A 20,436-nucleotide genomic window follows, 5' to 3' on the forward strand; every position below is an offset into this window, starting at 1 on the left:
GGCATTTGGGAGCCGTAACAGTCAGCTCTTTAAGTGAGCCGAGCCAAAAGAGCCAAATCTTTGAAAAGAGCCGGACCTCCCATCATCAGGTTCAGCTGATCTTGGTGACATTTGTGTACAATGCCCACTCTCTGACGTCATAGGACACTGAGTCTATTTGTCTCACCACCACATCTGAAGTCCTCCACCCATGGTTATACAGGAACACCACATCATCCACACTGAAGGAACCATCTGCTGCTGTCCAGTCATGGTGATACTTTGCTGATACTGTCTCTTGTGCACAGCCTCTGGTGCAAGGTTTGAGGGAATCGGGCCTTGTCTTCAGCCTTTCGTGGAAGATTGAGATGTGATTTATGACATGTGAAACTCTTTCACCCAATTTGTGTATGCATCAATAACAATAACAAACATGCTGTTCAGGCAAGGTCCAGCAATGTCAATGTTCAAGCTTTTTCAAGACTCACCTAGAAACTCCCATGGGTGGAGAGGAACTTGCTCAAGCATCTTTTGTTCCAGCTGGAAGGTTTCAAATTCTTCACAAATTTTCTTCACATCACCATCAAGGTTGGGCCACCAAACAGTACACAAATGCCATGGAGATCAGCTGTAGGCTCACTGTACATGGTGCCCTTGATATTTGTGTGGCACTGAGACTTCCTGCAGACACTCCATTGGCAGTTAGAGAACTACAACTAAACTCATAGTGGTTCCTGTGTCAACTTGTCTCAGATGAAGGACGAGGAAGTCCAGCTGCACTGCTTTGTTCTGCTGATTTGCAGGAGACAATTTAATAATCATATGCTGATCATATTACTGGCCATCGCTAAATATGTGCTGCTGCTAACATAGGCACTTTTAGTGCTACTCTTACCACTGTTATGTAGACCAAACAATGTCAGGATGGGGTGATGGTCAGTAATTAGCCAGATTAATATGTCCATCCCACAGGTGCTATAAATCAGTCCTGGATCTTCTTTCTCCATCTGTGGATATTTCTTTTCTGCTGGGGATAGTGTCTCAGAACAATGAGCAATAGGTTGTTTCTCCCCATTTAGCATAGTGTGTTGAATAACTGCACCACTTCCATATGCAGAAGCATTACATGCTGAAGTTAGTGGCAGACTGTGGTCACAGTGTGCTAAGACTGGGACACCAGTCAGCAGATCTTTACACTTAATGAAAGCAGCCTGCTCAGCCTCCATCCATTTCCTAGTGGCATGTTGCAGATTATAGAGAAGGGCTAAGATCGTGCTTTACTGTGGCAGAAATCTTCTGTAATAACTGACAAAACAATTCCCAAATCCCCCAAAAACCTGGAGCTCTTTTGTATTTGTAGGAACAGAGGCTTCCTGTATCTTTTTAAGGATGAAAACTATGCTCATCTAAAATGTGGCCTAGGTACTCTGTTTGAATTTTGCTGAACTCATCCTTAGAGTGGTTCCCTCATGTGCATTTTGCCGTCCATTGCTGATTTTCAGACTCAAATGTGTCAGTCTGTGGTGTATTCATGACAATAGAGTGAGAACGTTTTTGTTGACTGCAACATCTTGTCAGTACAGGTCAAAACACATGTACATTTCATTCGTCCATCCATCCATCATCTATACCTGCTGATTCCTAACCAGGGTCACAGGGATCTACTGGAGCCTATCCCAGGTCTCTTTGGGTTAAAGGCAGGGGTCCACCCTGGACAGGTCACCAGTCCATGGCAGCACATACACAACTAACAACTGCAAATTAATTGTATCCCTTAAGGTTAAAAACACAAACATGAACATACCTGTCATATGACAATTAGATGTGACCAAAACACAACAGCAGGTATATGAGGAAATTCATTACATTAAACAAACTGTAAGTTAGTGGTCAGTGGTGCTTCCATCAATCCTCTACTCTGTTTTGCCATTTTGCCGACTTGGGAGGTGAAACTCTGTACTGTATTAGGCAGATCACAGCACAACAGGGTCATTTAAATGTACATAGAGAGATGAGAGGTCAAACATAAGAAAGACAAAGAACTTGAAGGATCAACAGGAAAAACAATATTTAAGATTCCTCACCTTCACAACCAATCAGGTTTGTGTTTGTAGCCTGTTGTCAGGTCCATTGTCAGTCGACAACCACAGAGATAGAATAGAACAGAATGAGGAAGATCACAACATGAAATATAGAGAAACCAGTGTGTGAATATTTGATATGGTTGATGAAGGAACTGTCTTGAGTCATGAGTAAACGAGGTGTGTTCAATTTTTAATGTTGTTTGTCTCCTAAGAAATGCAGTGATGCAGTGTAGCTCCAGTTATGCAAGAACATCTTGGATTTCTAAGACTTATTGCTACAGGTGTTTCAGTGTTGTAGCTGTTCAGGTTGATACTCAATGTACAGACCAATGGATGGTTTAATGTAGAAAAATGAGCCAAATGAATCAGTAACAACAGTTGTCTGATCAGTGTAGTGGAATAAAAAGTACTTCTTCATGAACTGCAGTAAACCTAGAGGACAAAGTATCACAGCATAGAAATACTCAAGTGAGTACTTCAAAAATTGTACTTTCATCAACATAATTGGGTGCCTCACTGTTCCTAAGCAAAACAACTGCTTCTTGCTTAATATTTATAATAAATGACAAGACCATGTGGGCACCACAGAATGTTTTCAGTTCACAATATGTTCATTTATACACTTCTTCTATGGTGAAGATATGAAGTTATGGATGGTAAAGAAAAGACTTCAGACTTTCTATAATCCTATCACTGTAGACAACCACATTTCAGCAGTGGGAGCTGCTTTACTTTACTTACTTTTATTACATTACAGCAGGAACAAGCTACAGTACAAGCTGAGCAGAAAAAGCAGCAGCACAAAGTCTTGAAGTTGGACTTAAACACGTCTGTTAGAAAGTCAGATTTTAAACAAATGCACAGTTTATTCATCTAATTATTTAACACCACAAAGAACATTAAACACAAAATATACAGCAGTTCCTGCCTGTTCACTGATAAATGAAAGTACAAAATGATATTACATAAACTTTCACTTTCACTTCTCTACCTGTCTGTCCACTCACTGTTGATTTATGTAAATGACATTTAAATATCAATGTGACTAAGGTGAAAATGTGGTTGTGTGATGTTTGTGACTCTTTAAAAGCAGGTCCAGCATCGTCTCTTCTCCATCACTGATTAGTTCATTAAACATATAGTCTGGACATTTCCTGACTGTTCCTGTTACTTTTAGCTCTATTTTCCATTAGTGGGACTGGTGCCCACAACAAACTAGGACCAAATAAAGGTGAGTTTTAAATTCTGTTTAGCTTCATTTTACACACATTTTCATGCAGTCTCAAATTCAAAGAAGCATTCTTGGCATGAATGTTAAATTTACATCATTGTTGAGTTACAAACTATTGGATCAGTATCATATGTCTCACTCACTCACTTTTAACAAGGTTGTGGGTAATTTTTGACATTTAGGAGAACAAACAGAAAGAGATCACAGAATCATAGAGAACATTAATGTATTTCTGACAGGCATATGAACCTTCAGGCCAACTGGGTCAAATTGTATTAAATTTTGACTCATTTTGCAGTGAATTTTTTCTTTGAACTTGGCAAATCCAAAATGATTTTTTAAAATAAGGAGTTTCTAGTTGAGATTATGGAGGATAAAACCATCAGAAATGAATGTTCTCTAAAATTTGTTTAATGCTTTGTCTGAAATGACATTTCTTGCACCGTTATGTTTTGTATTCTGAAATCTTGTGTTTTCCAATTTAGTTGTTATTGTTGTAAGTTTACTGGACGTCCTGTTATATTCCCACACTATTCAAATCATATTGTGCAGCTCTATGTGTTTGTGAATCACAGACTATGTAACCAGGACTAATGTGTAACTGTTTTTTTACACAGACAAATTATCATTGGTATCACACCCCAAATCCCATACAGGACAAACTGATGGCGACAACTGCAGAGTGTAACCTGGAGGTGAAGACAACAACAGGGTAAGTGTAAACTCTCATTAATCTAAGATGCTATGTGTTGAAATTTGACAATTTGTCTTGAAAGATATGTTTGAAAAATACACCTAACTGTTTTCTTTTCTCTGCTCTTCTGTATTTTCTGTTTTTCATTTTGTCTGCCAAAAATACTGACCATCTGAAAATCCTACAGAAAGGTAAAGTAATATACATAAATATATATCACAGCAACTCAGAAAAGCTGAAGAGCTTGTCAACTAAACAACATTAGAGTGTGAAAGACGTTAGTGTCTTTTACTGGGCCCTAATTCACCAACATTGTTGTTGAGTTAAGTTCTTTAATTTTTGTGACTTTGATCAGCTGTTAGTTTGGTGATATTGTTTTGTAGAGTTGTGGTGTATCTAAGAACAGGGTTTACTGTGTAGGGTGTAAGAGGGGACTATATCAGCTGCTTGACCAAAGATAGTGAAGACAGGTTTACATCACTGGGTAAACAACTAGACCTGGTTTTACCAGCACTTCTTTGTGTTAGAATTGGATTGAGTTGTCTATTTACTTACTTTCTTGTTCCAGGTGTTTAATGATCCAATCCATGGACACATAGAGTTACACCCACTTCTCGTCAAAATCATTGACACACCCCAGTTCCAGAGACTGAGAAACATCAAGCAGCTCGGAGGAGCCTACTTTGTTTATCCTGGAGCTTCTCACAACCGCTTTGAACACTCACTTGGGTTTGTCTGCATGTTTGCTGATATACACAGACATATGTCTCTGAAATTATCACAGTCACAGTTAAGGGGAAGATCAGATTGCATTAACCATCTAATAAAAACCTAAGTAAATAAATTCCAGACCATAGTAACAATATCAATAAATGTGATTTCAGTTTTACAGGATTCTAAAACAGTAATTGTGGAATCGTGTGTGTGTGTGTGTGTGTGTGTGTGTGTGTGTGTGCTGTATGTGGTTCTACAGGGTGGCGTACTTAGCTGGAGAACTTGTAGAAGCTCTGAGCAGAAAGCAGCCAGAGCTTAAAATCGATGACAGGGACATCCTTTGTGTGAAGATTGCAGGTCTTTGCCATGACCTGGGTGAGTAATACACACATTACCTGTGATCATTTTTAAAAAGCTAACGCCAAACTAAATCATCCATCCATCATCTATACCTCCTTAGTCCTAATCAGGGTCCCAGGGATCTGCTGGAGCCTATCCCAGCTCTCTTTGGGTGAAAGGCAGGGGTACACCCTGGACAGGTCACCAGTTGAAACTAAACATAAATTGTAAAATTAAAAATTGATCTAATGACCAGGGGGTGCAGCAGGTATAAACAATTAAACATTGGTCCTTTACACAAATAAAAATGGAGAAACGAGTGAATTCATATTAACAGTAAGCAGTGAAACAGTAAATGGAGAGTTAATACAAAATCTTTTTTATGAAAATGTGATCAAATACAATTAATATACAATGGGGAGTCTGTATTTGGAGTAGAGTTCTGTTTCTAATACCAGCCTAAAAAGATATAATCACAAATTTTCACACACAATCAAGATTAGGTAATTTTGTATTTAATTCTTCATATCTAGGACATGGACCATTTTCTCATCTGTTTGATGGAAAGTTCATCCCCAAAGCACGTCCAGATATAAAGTGGAAGGTAAGAAATAATTTCTGTTGTCTAGATATAAGATAGTAACGACACAAACCATCACTGCAAACAAATTAAACACAAACATGTTTAGTTTTGAGCCAAATGAACAAATGACAATGAAAAATACTGAGGATTAATCCTGAAAAGCATTTATTGGTTACTGTGAAACTGTGGTCAAAAGACAAATTTGTCCTGAGGTACTGACGTCATCTGGGTCAGATCCTGTTTAGCCACAGACAATGTAAACTAAGTCAGATTAAACTGACTCTAATGCATAAAATCACTTCACATCTTAGTTTGAAACTTGAAGAAAGTTTTCTTTTACTACTTTAGGAAATAGGATTTAATATGTTATTGTTCTGTGAGAGAGTTTGTAATACAGCAGCCTGTACACTACAGTTTAACATTAACACCTGAGGCAGGAAGAAACAGCTGCCTGGCACTGTCCAACAGTAACAAATCCCACCTACAGAACCAAAACCTCTACAGTGCCTGGTAATTCATACAAAACCAAGTCTAAAAGTCACAATTAGCTTTTTGGTAGATGGTTATGTCTTCACTGATTCTTCAGAACTCAAGTTTAAAATATGTAAACATAAAATACGTAAATAAATATGTAAATATAAAATACCTACATTAATTTGAAATTGATATATTTGTAGAGACAGGTCTTAGCTATCAAACCATGCAAAGGAAGTGTTTTTTTCATGAAGCACTTTTTTTGAAAATAATTATTATTTAGTTAATAACATAATTTATTTTAACTCTGTCAGACTAAAACGTTCACTATTTTATTTTGTTCAGGACCACAAGAATGTAAAGTCCTCAACCACATAATGACAGTTTACAGTTACTCTGATATGTAATAAAATACAATTTATAAATTTTTGTTCTGATTTCACACAATTCTGAGATCCTGAGTTTCTAAATACTTTTTTTAAGTTTTGTTTTTAATGTTAAAGCTATGAATTTTTTTTTTCATTGACAAATGAGACAATATGATGTATTTCAGTTAACTTCAACAGATAAACAATATAAACTCAACAGACTAACCACTATTTTTGGAAAATCAACAAAAACATGCAACAGACATTGTTGGCAATCACTGATGCTGTTGAAAAAATCATTGATCAACATTTTGTTGATTAATTTTAAGAAATATACAGCTAAAACAACAATAGCTGATGATATTTTGACCACATTATCAAAAATGCTCGTCTTTGCACTTAGTCAAAGTTGACAGTCCTTTCTGGAGCCACATTAGTTCACTGGAATAATAATAAGAAAACTGTTAGAAAGATATAATTTCATTATTGTGTCAGTGGCATTCTTGATTTCAATAATGAAACTGAATTATCCATAGACTCTGAAACTTGATTTTCATTTGATTGACATGACTGAAATATTTTTATGGTTTAGTATAGTTAATGCATTTATGGTTTAAAATACTCAATTTAATATATAATTATATAATTTAAAAGCTGTGAGCTATTAAAGTACAATCTAAAGTAGCACACACCTTGTCCATGCTCTACAGGTCAAGAGATTATGTTATAAAAGACTAAATAATGTAAATGTGTACATATATTTGAGTGTGTATAGAGACCATGAAATAACATTGGTACATTTTACAGTGTTCAAAAATAAGATGATATTTCCACATTAAGAGCTTATGGTGGATTTTCATCTCTGTCAGAGATAAAACCTGACAGTGTTGACAAAACAGTTTTTTGCTCTCATACAAAAGATTTACTTTCCACTGCAGCCATTTAGTTTTTCCTTAGCTGCTTGCTAATTAAATAAACTCACTAAAATGCCTCAATTCAAACTGCAGTTTTTAAGCTAATTCTCATTGTTGGGGAGACACATTAAAGCTGTGACCACAGTGATATCAACTTTATGTGTCCAAAATATTTTCCAAAACTAAATCTTACCAGAGCATATGAAGTTTGCTGCATTCATCATACACAGGAGGTGTCCTCATGGCTATTACTGACCATACTATTTCCTGGTTTAGTTAGCATGATAAAAAAATGAGAAGGGTGCTGACAGAAAATGAGGACACAACTTTAATAGGCTTATTATTATAGAAGAAATTGTTTAAAGTTAGTTTTGTTTATTTTTTAATGTATTTATATGTTTATATGTTTTTCTTTTGATACATATATTTCTAATTTATAGAGGTTTTTGGCAGTTGTATATTGTTACTACATAGAGAAGACAGGTACAAGAACATGTACTTTCTAACGACAGAACAAAAACATATAACATTACACAAATTCTTTAAATTGAATTATATATGTATATTTTAATTATAAATATCTTGGTTCTTATCAAAAATATGACTTTTCTATGTGAGACATGTTTGTCCCAACTCTCCAGAATCAGAACTTAGATGTGAGCAGTAATTTCTGGAGTCAGTGCTGGTTGCATGTCGGAAATAATTCAGCACATAACCAGTCATATTTGTCAAAATGTTGAACTATTCCTTTACCCAGTAAGTCATCCCATTCTTAGGATCTCTGATTTCCAAAACTATTCTAAGTGATCATTTTGTTTCCCTTTGGCAACAGTTCCTCTTTGAGTTTTCTTGGGTCCCTGGATTTAGGCAGAGTATCCCATTCTTCCTGGGAGATCCTCGTAGATTTCTCAAACAGCTGGTCCTGCACATGACTGAAGTGGACCAAAGAAGTCCAAATCAGTTATGGCTTTGAATTATGGGGCACTGAGGGGCATCTTGGTGCAAACCCTTAAATTACAACTTTCTATTATAAATGTGCATAGTTTTCACAAAACCAACATTTTTTATTTTATTAAATGAGATTAAATATTTCTAGCACAATGGACTTTGAAGTTATTCTGACATTTTATTTACCACTATGAAATCTTTCTGTAATATCAGATATCACCAGACCTTAGTGAAATGATCACACACCACATGATTCAGTAATTATTCTGATTATAAATTGGTTTTCTGGCACAAATTAAAATTTGTCTAGGTTTTGTAGAAAACAGTCTTTGCATCTCTGATACTTGGTTTAATAGCAGGTCATATGTAATTTACAAGCATAGGTGCTGATTTATGTTTTTCCCAGTGGGAAATACCAGCGACACCAACACGTTTGCAGGCACTTTTATCATATCATTTCTATCGTCTATATAAAGTATTTCATATAATGAGTGATGATCCATGTAGACTATGGACTAAACTACTGACAAAACTGTTTCTAAGCATTTTGCAGCAAGATTCCTCATTAGCAGACTTGTTAGAGAGTTTGTCCTCGACACAACAGACTCAGATTTGAGACTATGTGCAAGACAAATTTTTACACCTTGGTGCTCATTAATTTCATTGGGTGCTCTGACCCTGCAGCACCCACAGGATCGTGAGCTTACACCATTACAAGTGTCATTTATGGCCACAGATTTGCTGTGATGAGACAGTCCTAAATAAATCCATCACATGTCATGTTTTGCAAAGAAATGCTTTGTCTGCCTGAACAGTGCATCATGTGTTTAATTCAGTTTGAAACTCTGGCCATGCACACACTTATATCAATGTATTATTTGTATCTTGCAGCATGAGGAGGCCTCTGTAAAGATGTTTGACTACCTGATGGAAGATGATGAGGTGGAAGAGGAGATGTCAGAATACCATCTTACAGATCAGGACGTGACCTTTATTAAGGAGATGATTGACCCCAAAGGTCAAACCAAGGAAACAGATACACCTGATGTTAGTCATCTGAAATTAGTCAGTCTTCTCAATGATAAACATATATAGATAAACATAGAGTTTCCTCAGACTCTGTCTAATGTCACTATTGTGTTTTCATCTCCACAGTGGCCATATAAAGGCAGAGGACAGGAAAAGTCCTTCCTCTATGAAATTGTGTCAAACTCAACAAACGGCATTGATGTGGACAAGTTTGACTACTTTGCCAGGTGAGGTTTAATGAACAGCTACTGTGGAATAATTTGCTTTTTGATGCAGAGTGATGACCTAATATGTATTATTTCCCCTGAACAATTGTAGATTATCTATTTTATCACATTTGCAGCTTTTCCCAGCATGCTTTGTTAAAATTAAACAATAAGTTAAAAAATAAACATCATTTTCTTCAGTCAGAAGTGGAGAAGCTTCTTGGATGAGAAATGAAACATCTTCAGTTGAAGACATTTTATCTCTCATCTGAGGAGAATCTTCAGCAAGTCCATTTGTCAACTTTCAGTCTCTTTTAGACACAGACCACCATGACCAGGATCACTGAGAATCTCCACAGACATGTCTCCAGATATTTTCTGTCTATTTCTTCTCAGGGACAGCCACCACCTGGGCATCCAGAATAATTTTGACCATCGCCGCTTTCTGGAGTTTGCCAGGGTGTGTAAGGTGGATGGGCAGAAACACATATGCTCCAGAGACAAGGTGCTGATGATGTTGATCTTTCTTTTTAAACAGAAATGTATTATTTGATTAGTTATGACTAAACTACAGACAAATTGTCTCAACAGGAAGAATGGAATCTGATTGACATGTTCAACACACGGACTGGTCTCCACAGAAGAGCCTATCAGCACACAGTGACAAAGATCATAGAGAATATGTGAGTATCTACTCATCTTATGTTGGTACTGTACAACATTGTGTTTGTTCTTCTCCCTGGACTAGACTATTTGATTTGATTTATGAGTCATTTTTATGTTGAAATATGTCTTCAAAGGTCACATTATGTTTAATGTGTTTATCCAGGATCAATGATGCTTTTTTAAAAGCTGATCCATTCATCCAGATTGAAGGTTCAGGAGGGAAGATGTTCAAACTCTCCACAGCCATAGATGACATGGAGGCCTACACCAAGCTGACAGGTCTGTAGATATCTCTCTCTCTCTCTCTCTCTCTCTGTTGTTTCTTCATGATTGATTAACATTATGACACAGGGACCAGTGGGCAGGGTTGGTGCCATGTTTAATATGTGCCACATCAATGTGACAAGAATTGACTTAATGAATGTCCTGAATTGACTGTTCTGACATGTTCTACCAGACATTTAACTGCACACAAAGAAATCAACTGTAGATGTTCAGCAATTGACATCACAGCCTGAGTTACCATGTGGGGTAGAACACACAGAAGTCTTGGTCCTGCACGAAATGCATCATAATTATAATTATCATCTATGAATGGAGTTGATTTAATCCTTATGACTATAAATGCAACTTTATTTATACAACTGAACATTTTATTAACAACAAGAGCCTACATAGTTTTCTATCTATCTAGAGCTATTTATGAACTAAGTGGCAAGGCAGGTTTATTTGAATTACTGTGTATAAGTTGTGCTAAACAAAATGCTTTTATTAATGAAAAAAATTAACTTAAACTTAAAGTAGAATCAGTCCAGATAAAACTCTCAGTTGTCATATGTTATATACCACAGTAAAAAGAAAGTTTTTAGCTTGGACTTAAACATTGTCAGAGATGAGGCTTATCTAACATCATCAGGAAGACTATTCCAGATTTTAGCTACATAAAACTGAAACGGTGCTTGTGCATGTTTAGTCCTGACTCTGGGCACGAGCAGAAGGCCTGTCCCTGATGTTCTCAGAGTCCGAGATGGTTCACATGGCATCAACATGTCAGAGATGTTCTGTGGTGCTGAGCCATGAAGAGACTTATACACAAGCAGGGCTGTTTTAAAGTCTATTCTCTGAGCGACAGGAAGCCAGTGCAGAGATCTGAGAGCAGGAGTAATGTGGTTGTACTTCCTGGTTCTAGTCAGGACCCGAGCAGCAGCGTTCTCAATGTACTGTAGCTGCCTTACAGCTGAAAAAGTGAGACAAAAATAGTTTTAACTGGTGTCTCAATCACATCACTGAGTCAGCAGCCTCACTATGGTCAATGTAGAAGACATTGACCATAGTGTTTTCAGAGCCCTGTGAGCTCTGTGATCTAACCTGCTGGAGATAAATGCAAAAGTGAGACAAAAATAGTTTTAACTGGTGTCTCAATCACATCACTGAGTCAGCAGCCTCACTATGGTCAATGTAGAAGACATTGGAAATGAAAATAAAATGCATTTTCCTTGTGTTCTTGTGTAGAACTAATTATTCCTCTAGTATAATTAAAAAATAAGACTGGTGTCTTAAAACAAACAAAACGTTCATTTGTCAGTTGCTAATGTGAATCACCATTGACTCTCATAGCTGCAGGAGGCTCCTACTACACCTACTGATGTATGCTGATAACACATATTCAATAGTATGACAACAGGGTCTTTATTGTTTTAATTTAGTCTGTATGTCTTCACTTTAAACATCACAACAGAAGAACCTAAGATGAGAACTAATCAACATGTTTATTAAACATGACAACTGATATTTGGAGAGAGTGAATGAAAATCTCCCTGAGTCCTCTGACTTTACTGCTCCATCTAAAGTCATCACAGGCCACAGCACCACCTTTGACTCATGTCCTATATTGAAAGAGTGTAACAACCAGGTTACATTAACTTTGATTTTATAACAATACATTAAATAGAAACACCTGCACATGAATATTTGTACAATTTTGTAATAGTTTGATTTTATAATTTTGTAATGTTATAGTGTTAATGTTACAGAACTGACATTTCTCCCAGTGTTCACTCCACAGTTGTAGCAGAGTCATTTATTGGTCGAATCACTGTGCAAACTACCTGCAAAATTCAGAACTGTAAACCAGACTGCTACACACAGTTATCTCTAAAACAAATCCAGACCTGCTGCATCCAATCAATATAAATCTTATCACCAGACCTAATGAGAAAACAGAGAGTTACTCTAAAACTCATTTAGATTATATATCAGGATTCAATTCAATTCAATTCAATTCCATTTTATTTGTATAGCGCCAAAATCACAATATAAGTCATCTCAAGGCACTTTACAAAAACTAAAACTAAAAACCCAACAAATCTCTTATGAGCAAGCACTTGGCGACAGTGGAGAAGAAAAACTCCCTTTAACAGAAGAAAAAATGTCCAGCAGAACCGGGCTCAGTTTGGGCGGCCATCGGCCTCGACCGGTTAGGATCTATAGGATAAACCCATTTACAGTAGATTATTCTTGTCTCAGTTTTACTCAATACCTCCATGACACTCTGCTACTTTGGAGTCAGTGTCAGAGCAAATCTTAGTCTTAAAGTTTATTTTGTAAAAGTATTTTCATGGTCAAGAAATATAATTAATATAATATAATTAGTTGTTTGCTGTGTAAATTATTCAGTTTATAGTCTTAATTATTTCTTGGTCAGAAATGAATTTGTGATCATGTTCTGTCCTGTCTCCTACTCTGACTCTGTGTCCTGTAGATAATGTGTTTGAACAAATACTCAACTCTTCCTCTGATGGCCTGGGACCAGCAAGGGAGATTCTAGAGAGGATCATCTCTCGAGACCTCTATGTGTTTCTGGGTGAATGCAAGGTTAAGATGCCCTCCACAGTACATATTAATGTTGCTTGACACATCATTTATTTGACATTATCCATTATAACATTGAACATTAAGCTTCTTTTCTTTTTTTTGAAGAACTATGTGTATTATTTTATTTTCCTCCATCATTTTATATTGCTGGCATCCTTGTTGTACCTGGATTTCACATTAAACTTGTTGAATGTGTTGACAGACACATTTTAACACCTGAAAAACCTTTAGGATTCATATAAAAGAAAACATTTCTAAATTTAAAGAATTAATGTGAACAGTGTGTTGTCATGATGCAATAAATCTTATATTTCTTGTTGCTCCTTCCTCCTTTTTTCTGTCGTCCCTCAGGATGAGGATTCCAAATGGAAAAAGGAATTAGCTGCTACAGGACCTGCTGACAATACCCAGCTGGTCCCTAAGGACTTTGTAATTGTGGTGAGTCTTTAATTGACTTACTTTCACTTCACATTTCTAAAATCTAATTTTGATTAGCAGTGAATTTGTAAGATTTTGCCTTTACTGTTAAATATAAAACAGGCCTCTCTCTCATCATTATGTTTTAGGATAATACTATCGCTCATGGGGTGCAAGACCATCAATCCATGGAATGCATCAACAACATATATTACTACAGCAAGCACAATCCTGACAAAGCAATCAAGAGCAACCAACACGAGGTCCAGATCCCCAAACACAAGGTCAGAACTAAAACAATGACATGAGCTGTGTGTATATCTTTCATTTTCCTTCTCATTTTTTGTAAAGTGTCCAAGCTTCTCTCAATGTCCTGCTGTTTGCAGTATATCAGAGTTTACTGTAAGAGGACTACAATGCAGAAGAAAACTGACAAGCGCAAGAGGACTGACAAGCAGAAAGCAACTGACAAGCAGAAGAGGAAGATTGCCCAGAGGCAAGAGAAGAAGAAAATGTATTTGCAATTTGTCCGGTGGTACAAAAACAAAGGCTTTCATATAGTCAAGGTAATATTTAGAATTATTTTATTAAATATGTTATAGGTTAGGGATGTTAATGATAAACCTATGTGGATTATAATAACTATTGATACATGAAAATGATCCAGTCATCCCTTGTGTACTGGAATTCCTTTAATGTTCTGCTCCAGCTCTGTGTCCTGGTCAATGTATGAACATTTAGCTGTGCACAGGATTATTTACTTATTCAGCAGAGATTAGTCAAATTATCATCATATCAACACAGTGGACATTCAGCTGTGGTGACATCAAGAATTTAAATGAGATATTTATTTATTTAATTTGACACCTCCATCCATCTACCTGTATTTTTACTGCTTTTGCTTAGTTACCTTCCATCCAAATCAAATCTCCCTTTCCTCATAGCTTTCCACCAGACGTTCTCCCTCTGCTCAGGTCCAAAACTGTGCTCTGTCTTTGGACATTTACATGTAGCCAAAGGAAAATCAACAGCTCGTAGTTTTGACTGTGGAGATGAGATGCTCTAATTTAACATGCACTTATCTGGATGACTGAATCTAACTTTTCAAATTAAAACTTTATTTATGCAGCACTAACAAATAGATGGAGCCGACCGAAGTCCTAGACATAATTCTAACACATTTAAAACAACAAACATCAATCAACAATGACAACAACAATATTAACAATAAACCACAGACAGTTTTCAGACTCCAGTTCAACTGTAACATCAGAGTTTAAAACTTTGTATAAATGTATACATAAAATATGTGTTAAATCCTAAGGTGGTGTCATCACATATGTTGTTTTTAATGACCACCAGTCCACAGCCCTAAACTTTGCAATTTAGCCAAAGAAAATTTAGCTGCATAATCTAAATGTTTTGTTTTGCTTTGTTGCACTGCACTGCAGTCTGTATCACCAGATACTCTGCACTTCTTTGTTAATTCTAATGCCCTGCTGTGTTTTCTAATGCAGCATGGATTCAACCCTGAGGAAAATGAATGAATAAATGCAAATCAATGAAGCTGAAGATGTGGATGGTGGAGATGAAACCTGAAAGAAAGCAAAAACACTGATGATGAGCAGTGGAAATCAGTGTATTTCAGTTCATTATTTTACTCAGCTATCACTAACATTTATCCTTTGTTATTTTTGCATAGCTTTCAAATGATCTTAGTCAAATTTGCAAACAAAGTACAAGTGTGTATTCTTTATGATTGGGGTAGGTTTAAAGCACCAACATGTTTAATGGTGTCTGTCACTTAAAGTCAATAATTCAGGTGTTGGGACTGCAAATTTAACTTTTTATCATGTGAGTTAACATAGTCTGATTATATTTTATCTCGCTTTTCAAGTATATTTTGACCAAAGTTATGTTTTGAGGTTGTAACTTGTATTTTACTGTATCTTCCCTCACATCATTTATTGTTACACAGCCACTGTTCATTTTTAGATGTTTTTATTCCTCTTTTATTGGTGCTGTATTTTCTCTTTTTTTTCCTTTGGATTATTCTATCTTCTGAAATTATCACAGTCATTATGAAATAACAATGTGTTAATTTGAAATAAATAATATATTACCTGTAAAATTACATATATAATCATAATTGTTTTATTGTACTCTATATATTACATTACTTTTTCGGTGTAACATTGTTTGTGACAAAGTTTGAGTAGCTTTGTGTTTTGCTCAGTGTGTGTTCATTAGATCAGGAATATGTAATGGGACTAAAGGGAAACCTGACAAAGGTTCATTAACTAGTTTTACTCATATAGTCAGATGGTTTGAAAACAGATTGTACCTGCTCTATTTGAAATAAAGCTTCTTTTCTCTTTTCTCTCTGAAGTATATGTGTATATGTCCAGTAACATGATTGGGTATAAAAAGAGTATTTTAGAGAGTCAGAGTCTCTCTGTCATGAGTCCCCCTGGGGCCTTCCTGCCAGAGGACTTTTATTTTGTGTGGTCTTCCTGTTTCCCCTGTTCTGGTCTCCAGCAGCTTTGTCTGTCACTCATTATTCACACCTGTCTCCAATTACCTGTTTCAGCTTTCTATAAGTTCTCCCGGTCTTCCTTTGTCTGGTTGCAGAAGCATTAATCTTTGTTTGAGACTGTTTAGTTTTGTTGGACGCCACATATGATGCAACGCCGTTTTGCCAGCAATCGTATGTAACCGCTACGGTTGAATTTGTGTTTTTCTCGAGCCCTGGGACATCCAGGGTAATTAATAAACTTCTCTGTCCTGCATTTGGGTCCTGTCACTCCTTCCTCCTGCCAGCACCTCAAAACGTAACTCTCTCAGAAGTAAACATGGACAGAGGTTCACCAATCTGTGAAAAGCTGCATCAACATATTGTCAAACATTTCAAGAATAATGTTCCTCGATGTAAAATTAAAAAGACTTTGAATATATCATCTAAATCAAACATTCTCTGATGAAATATTATGTGAGTAGCTACTAATCTTATGTTGTTACTGTACAACATTGTGTTTGTTCATCTGCCCAATTTAGATGATTTCATTTGCTTTATGAGTCACTTTCTTATGTTGAAATATGTTTTCAAAGGTCATATTATGTTTGGTGTGTTTATCCAGGATCAGTGATGCTTTTTTAAAAGCTGATCCATTCATGCAACTCTCCACAGCCATAGATGACATGGAGGCCTACACCAAGCTGACAGGTCTGTAGATATCTCTCTCTCTCTGTGTGTTGTTTCTTCATGATTGATTAACATTAACATTAACACCCTTGCTATACAGTGTGTGACACTAACAATATCTTGTTATTATGACAATGACAATAAAGTGTTGATTTTGATCCAACTTTATACAGTTTAGCAGGTGAATTACAAAAGCCTATGTAGTTATCTAAAAGCTATTTATAAACTAATGAGTGAGACAAAAACTGTCAGATGGAACTGGTGTCTTGATTTAGCTTAAATATATTTGACTGTCTATTTTAAATATTTGCATATCAAGACAGATCAGATTCAGGCTTTTCACTTTTAATATCACAGCAGAAGAGCCTAGAACAGGGGTGTCCAAACTACGTCCCGTGGGCCGACTGTGGCTCGTGGTCCATTTTTAGTTATAAAAATATAATGAAATATGGCCCACGCATGAAACTTGTTCTTAACCGTATTGTATTACTGGGTTTTAACACAAGGTGGAGCTGTTTTGATGAAGTCATAGGATCTTGTAGGGACTGCTGAGTATTTAGTGAAATTTAACTTTACTTTTTATCATGTGAGTTAACATAGTCTGATTATATTTTATCTTGAATTTCAAGGACATTTTGACCAAAGTTATGTTTTGAACTTGTATCTTCCCTCACATCATTTATTGTTACACAGTCACTGTTCATTTTTAGATGTTTGTTTCTCTTTTATTGGTGAAATATGTTTTCTCTTCCTTTTCATTTGAATTATTCAACTTTCTGAAATTATCACAATCATTATGAAAGAACAATGTGTTGATTTGAAATGAATCATTTTTTATTAGTACAATTACAAATATGATCACAACTGAGCAACAACAGATGCTCTTGTTCTGTTTTACAACAGATTTCAGTCTGATGAATATTTTAAACTGGCGTCTGGTTGCTCTAATCCAGCAAAATTTGCACTGCTGGTTTCTGGAATTGACGAGAAGAGAAGCACCATCTATTGAAACACCACCAATCAGAGTCAACTGATCCAACATATAGCCCACTGTTCTGAGAGGATACAACCTGCTAAACTGTTGTAATACATATGTCACCACATCTGTGTTCATAACTGTACTACACAGTATTGTGCTGTGCACAGTTTGCTCCAGTTTGCACCAATAGACACAGTGTGAATAGCAGATGCTTAACATTGCTTTTTACCATGACACCATAAAGGTTAGTGGGGATATTTAATAACATGTATTACTATGTACTGAGGTAACAGTCTGTGAAAGTAACATGCTCGCTGTCAGGCTTTCTTCAACAAACTACTGAGTTTCTGTGTCTCCTCCATTAATTAACTCAGAGTCACCTGAACTAACTGATCAGCTGTTCTGAAACCAAAAAACCGAATTTCCCATCTCAGGGTTAATCAACTTCAGGGTAAATCAGAGTTTGTAAAAACCTGCTTTGGTGGTCTGTTCATTGATGAAAGTTTGTTTGTTAAGACAAGTGCTTGGAAGGAGAAGACATTTGTGTCTCAGTAAGTAAGACAGTGGTGAGTAGTGCAAAAAATAAAGTAGTTAATTTAGCTCAGAGCAGCTTAGTGTGTCCTGTTTGCTCAGCTAGCAGGCTGAAAATCACTAACTTGGACAATCCATTTGTTTAATTAGTTATGTTTTTATTGTTCAGAATTCTATTTTGTTGTGTTTGCTAACATTTGCTAACTTTACTGCACCATCTTGTCTGTGCAGGTCAAACTGTACGTGGAACTAACAAATCCAAAATGACTGAATCCCTTGTGGTCCAAAAAGCAACAATGAACATACCTCTCATATGCCTTTGAAATATGTTGAATACACCACATTATCATCCATAACATGCTGTTAAAGAACCTTTGTCTACTTCCAAAAACAAATTAGCTTCAGTGTTTAAACATCACTGTTTATTGTGGAAATATAAGTGTACAGTCACAGTTCACTACTACTATTGTAACAGTCTTATTCCAGGAGTGCACATGGACCTCAGAGCCACCGGTTTAGGCTCAAGAAGTACTGCAAGCTGCATGGTATAATAAACAGTTTATTGGGGATTGGTGCAGTTTTCCCCATCAACCACTTCTGCCAGTGAGTCAGAACCACCTGTCTCAGCTTCAACTCATGAGATTCCAAACTAATTAACTGAATAGAAAAATGAGTCTCTCCAGGCTACAGAAGCATGGTGCACAGAGGAGCTAAAATCCTCACAATGACAGCTGGGGTTGCCAGAGCTAAAGCTCAAACATAAGTGTGCTACAAAGTGGAACTCAACGTTTTATATGTTGAAACACATCCTTGAGTCAAAAGAGGTTTCAAATTCTTCACAAATTTTCTTCACATCACCATCAAGGTTGGGCCACTAAACATAGTACACAAATGCCATGGAGATCAGCTGTAGGCTCACTGTACATGGTGCCCTTGATATTTGTGTGTCACTGAGACTTCCTGCAGACACTCCATTGGCAGCTAGAGAACTACAGCTAAACTCATAGTGGTTCCTGTGTCAACTGGTCTCAGATGAAGGACGAGGAAGTCCATCTGCACTGCTTTGTTCTGCTGATTTGCAGGAGACAATTTAATTATCATATGCTGATCATATTACTGGCCATCGCTGAATATGTGCTGCTGCTAACATAGGCACTTTTAGTGCTGGGGTAGTGTCTCAGAACAATGAGCAATAGGTTGTTTCTCCCCATTTAGCATAGTGTGTTGAATAACTGCACCACTTCCATATGCAGAAGCATTACATGCTGAGGTTAGTGGCAGACTGTGGTCACAGTGTGCTAAGACTGGGACACCAGTCAGCAGATCTTTACACTTAATGAAAGCAGCCTGCTCAGCCTCCATCCATTTCATAGTCACATGTTGCAGATTATAGAGAAGGGCTATGATCGTGCTTTACTGTGGCAGAAATCTTCTGTAATAACTGACAAAACAATTCCCAAATCCCAAAAAAAACCTGGAGCTCTTTTGTATTTGTAGGAACAGAGGCTTCCTGTATCTTTTTAAGGATGAAAACTATGCTCATCTAAAATGTGGCCTAGGTACTCTGTTTGAATTTTGCTGAACTCATCCTTAGAGTGGTTCCCTCATGTGCATTTTGCCGTCCATTGCTGATTTTATGGCTCAAATGTGTCAATCTGTGGTGTATTCATGAGGACAACACAGTGAGAATGTTTTTGCTGACTCCAACATCTTGTCAGTACAGGTCAAAACACATGTACATTTCATTCGTCCATCCATCCATTACCTATACCTGCTGATTCCTAACCAGGGTCACAGGGATCAGCTGGAGCCTATCCCAGGTCTCTTTGGGTTAAAGGCAGGGGTCCACCCTGGACAGGTCACCAGTCCGTCACAGCACATGCACAACTAACAACTGCAAATTAATTGTTTCCCTTAAGGTTAAAAACACAAACATGAACATACCTGTCATATGACAATTAGATGTGACCAAAACACAACAGCAGGTATATGAGGATATTACATTAAACAAACTGTAAGTTAGTGGTCAGTGGTGCTTCCATCAATCCTCTACTCTGTTTTGCCATTTTGCCGACTTGGGAGGTGAAACTCTGTACTGTATTAGGCAGATCACAGCACAACAGGGTCATTTAAATGTACATAGAGAGACGAGAGGCCAAACATAAGAAAGACAAAGAACTTGAAGGATCAACAGGAAAAACAAT

At 36.7% G+C, this 20,436-nt stretch overlaps 1 protein-coding gene across 1 annotated transcript; it reads left to right on the forward strand.

Moving 5' to 3' along the window:
* The first annotated feature begins 3,192 nt into the window (after positions 1-3,192).
* LOC113145127 (deoxynucleoside triphosphate triphosphohydrolase SAMHD1-like) lies at positions 3,193-14,253 on the forward strand. Its single transcript, XM_026331525.2, has 16 exons — positions 3,193-3,294; positions 3,912-4,006; positions 4,176-4,179; positions 4,557-4,717; positions 4,962-5,077; positions 5,575-5,645; positions 9,220-9,375; positions 9,484-9,584; positions 9,960-10,068; positions 10,155-10,246; positions 10,393-10,508; positions 12,991-13,121; positions 13,455-13,541; positions 13,670-13,804; positions 13,907-14,086; positions 14,230-14,253. Exons 2-16 carry the CDS (start codon positions 3,960-3,962, stop codon positions 14,251-14,253), a joined length of 1,530 nt encoding a protein of 509 aa, XP_026187310.1. The 5' UTR covers positions 3,193-3,294; positions 3,912-3,959.
* Positions 14,254-20,436: the final 6,183 nt, after the last annotated feature.

Source organism: Mastacembelus armatus, chromosome 7, assembly GCF_900324485.2.
Source record: "Mastacembelus armatus chromosome 7, fMasArm1.2, whole genome shotgun sequence".
NCBI classification, from domain to species: Eukaryota; Metazoa; Chordata; class Actinopteri; order Synbranchiformes; family Mastacembelidae; genus Mastacembelus; species Mastacembelus armatus.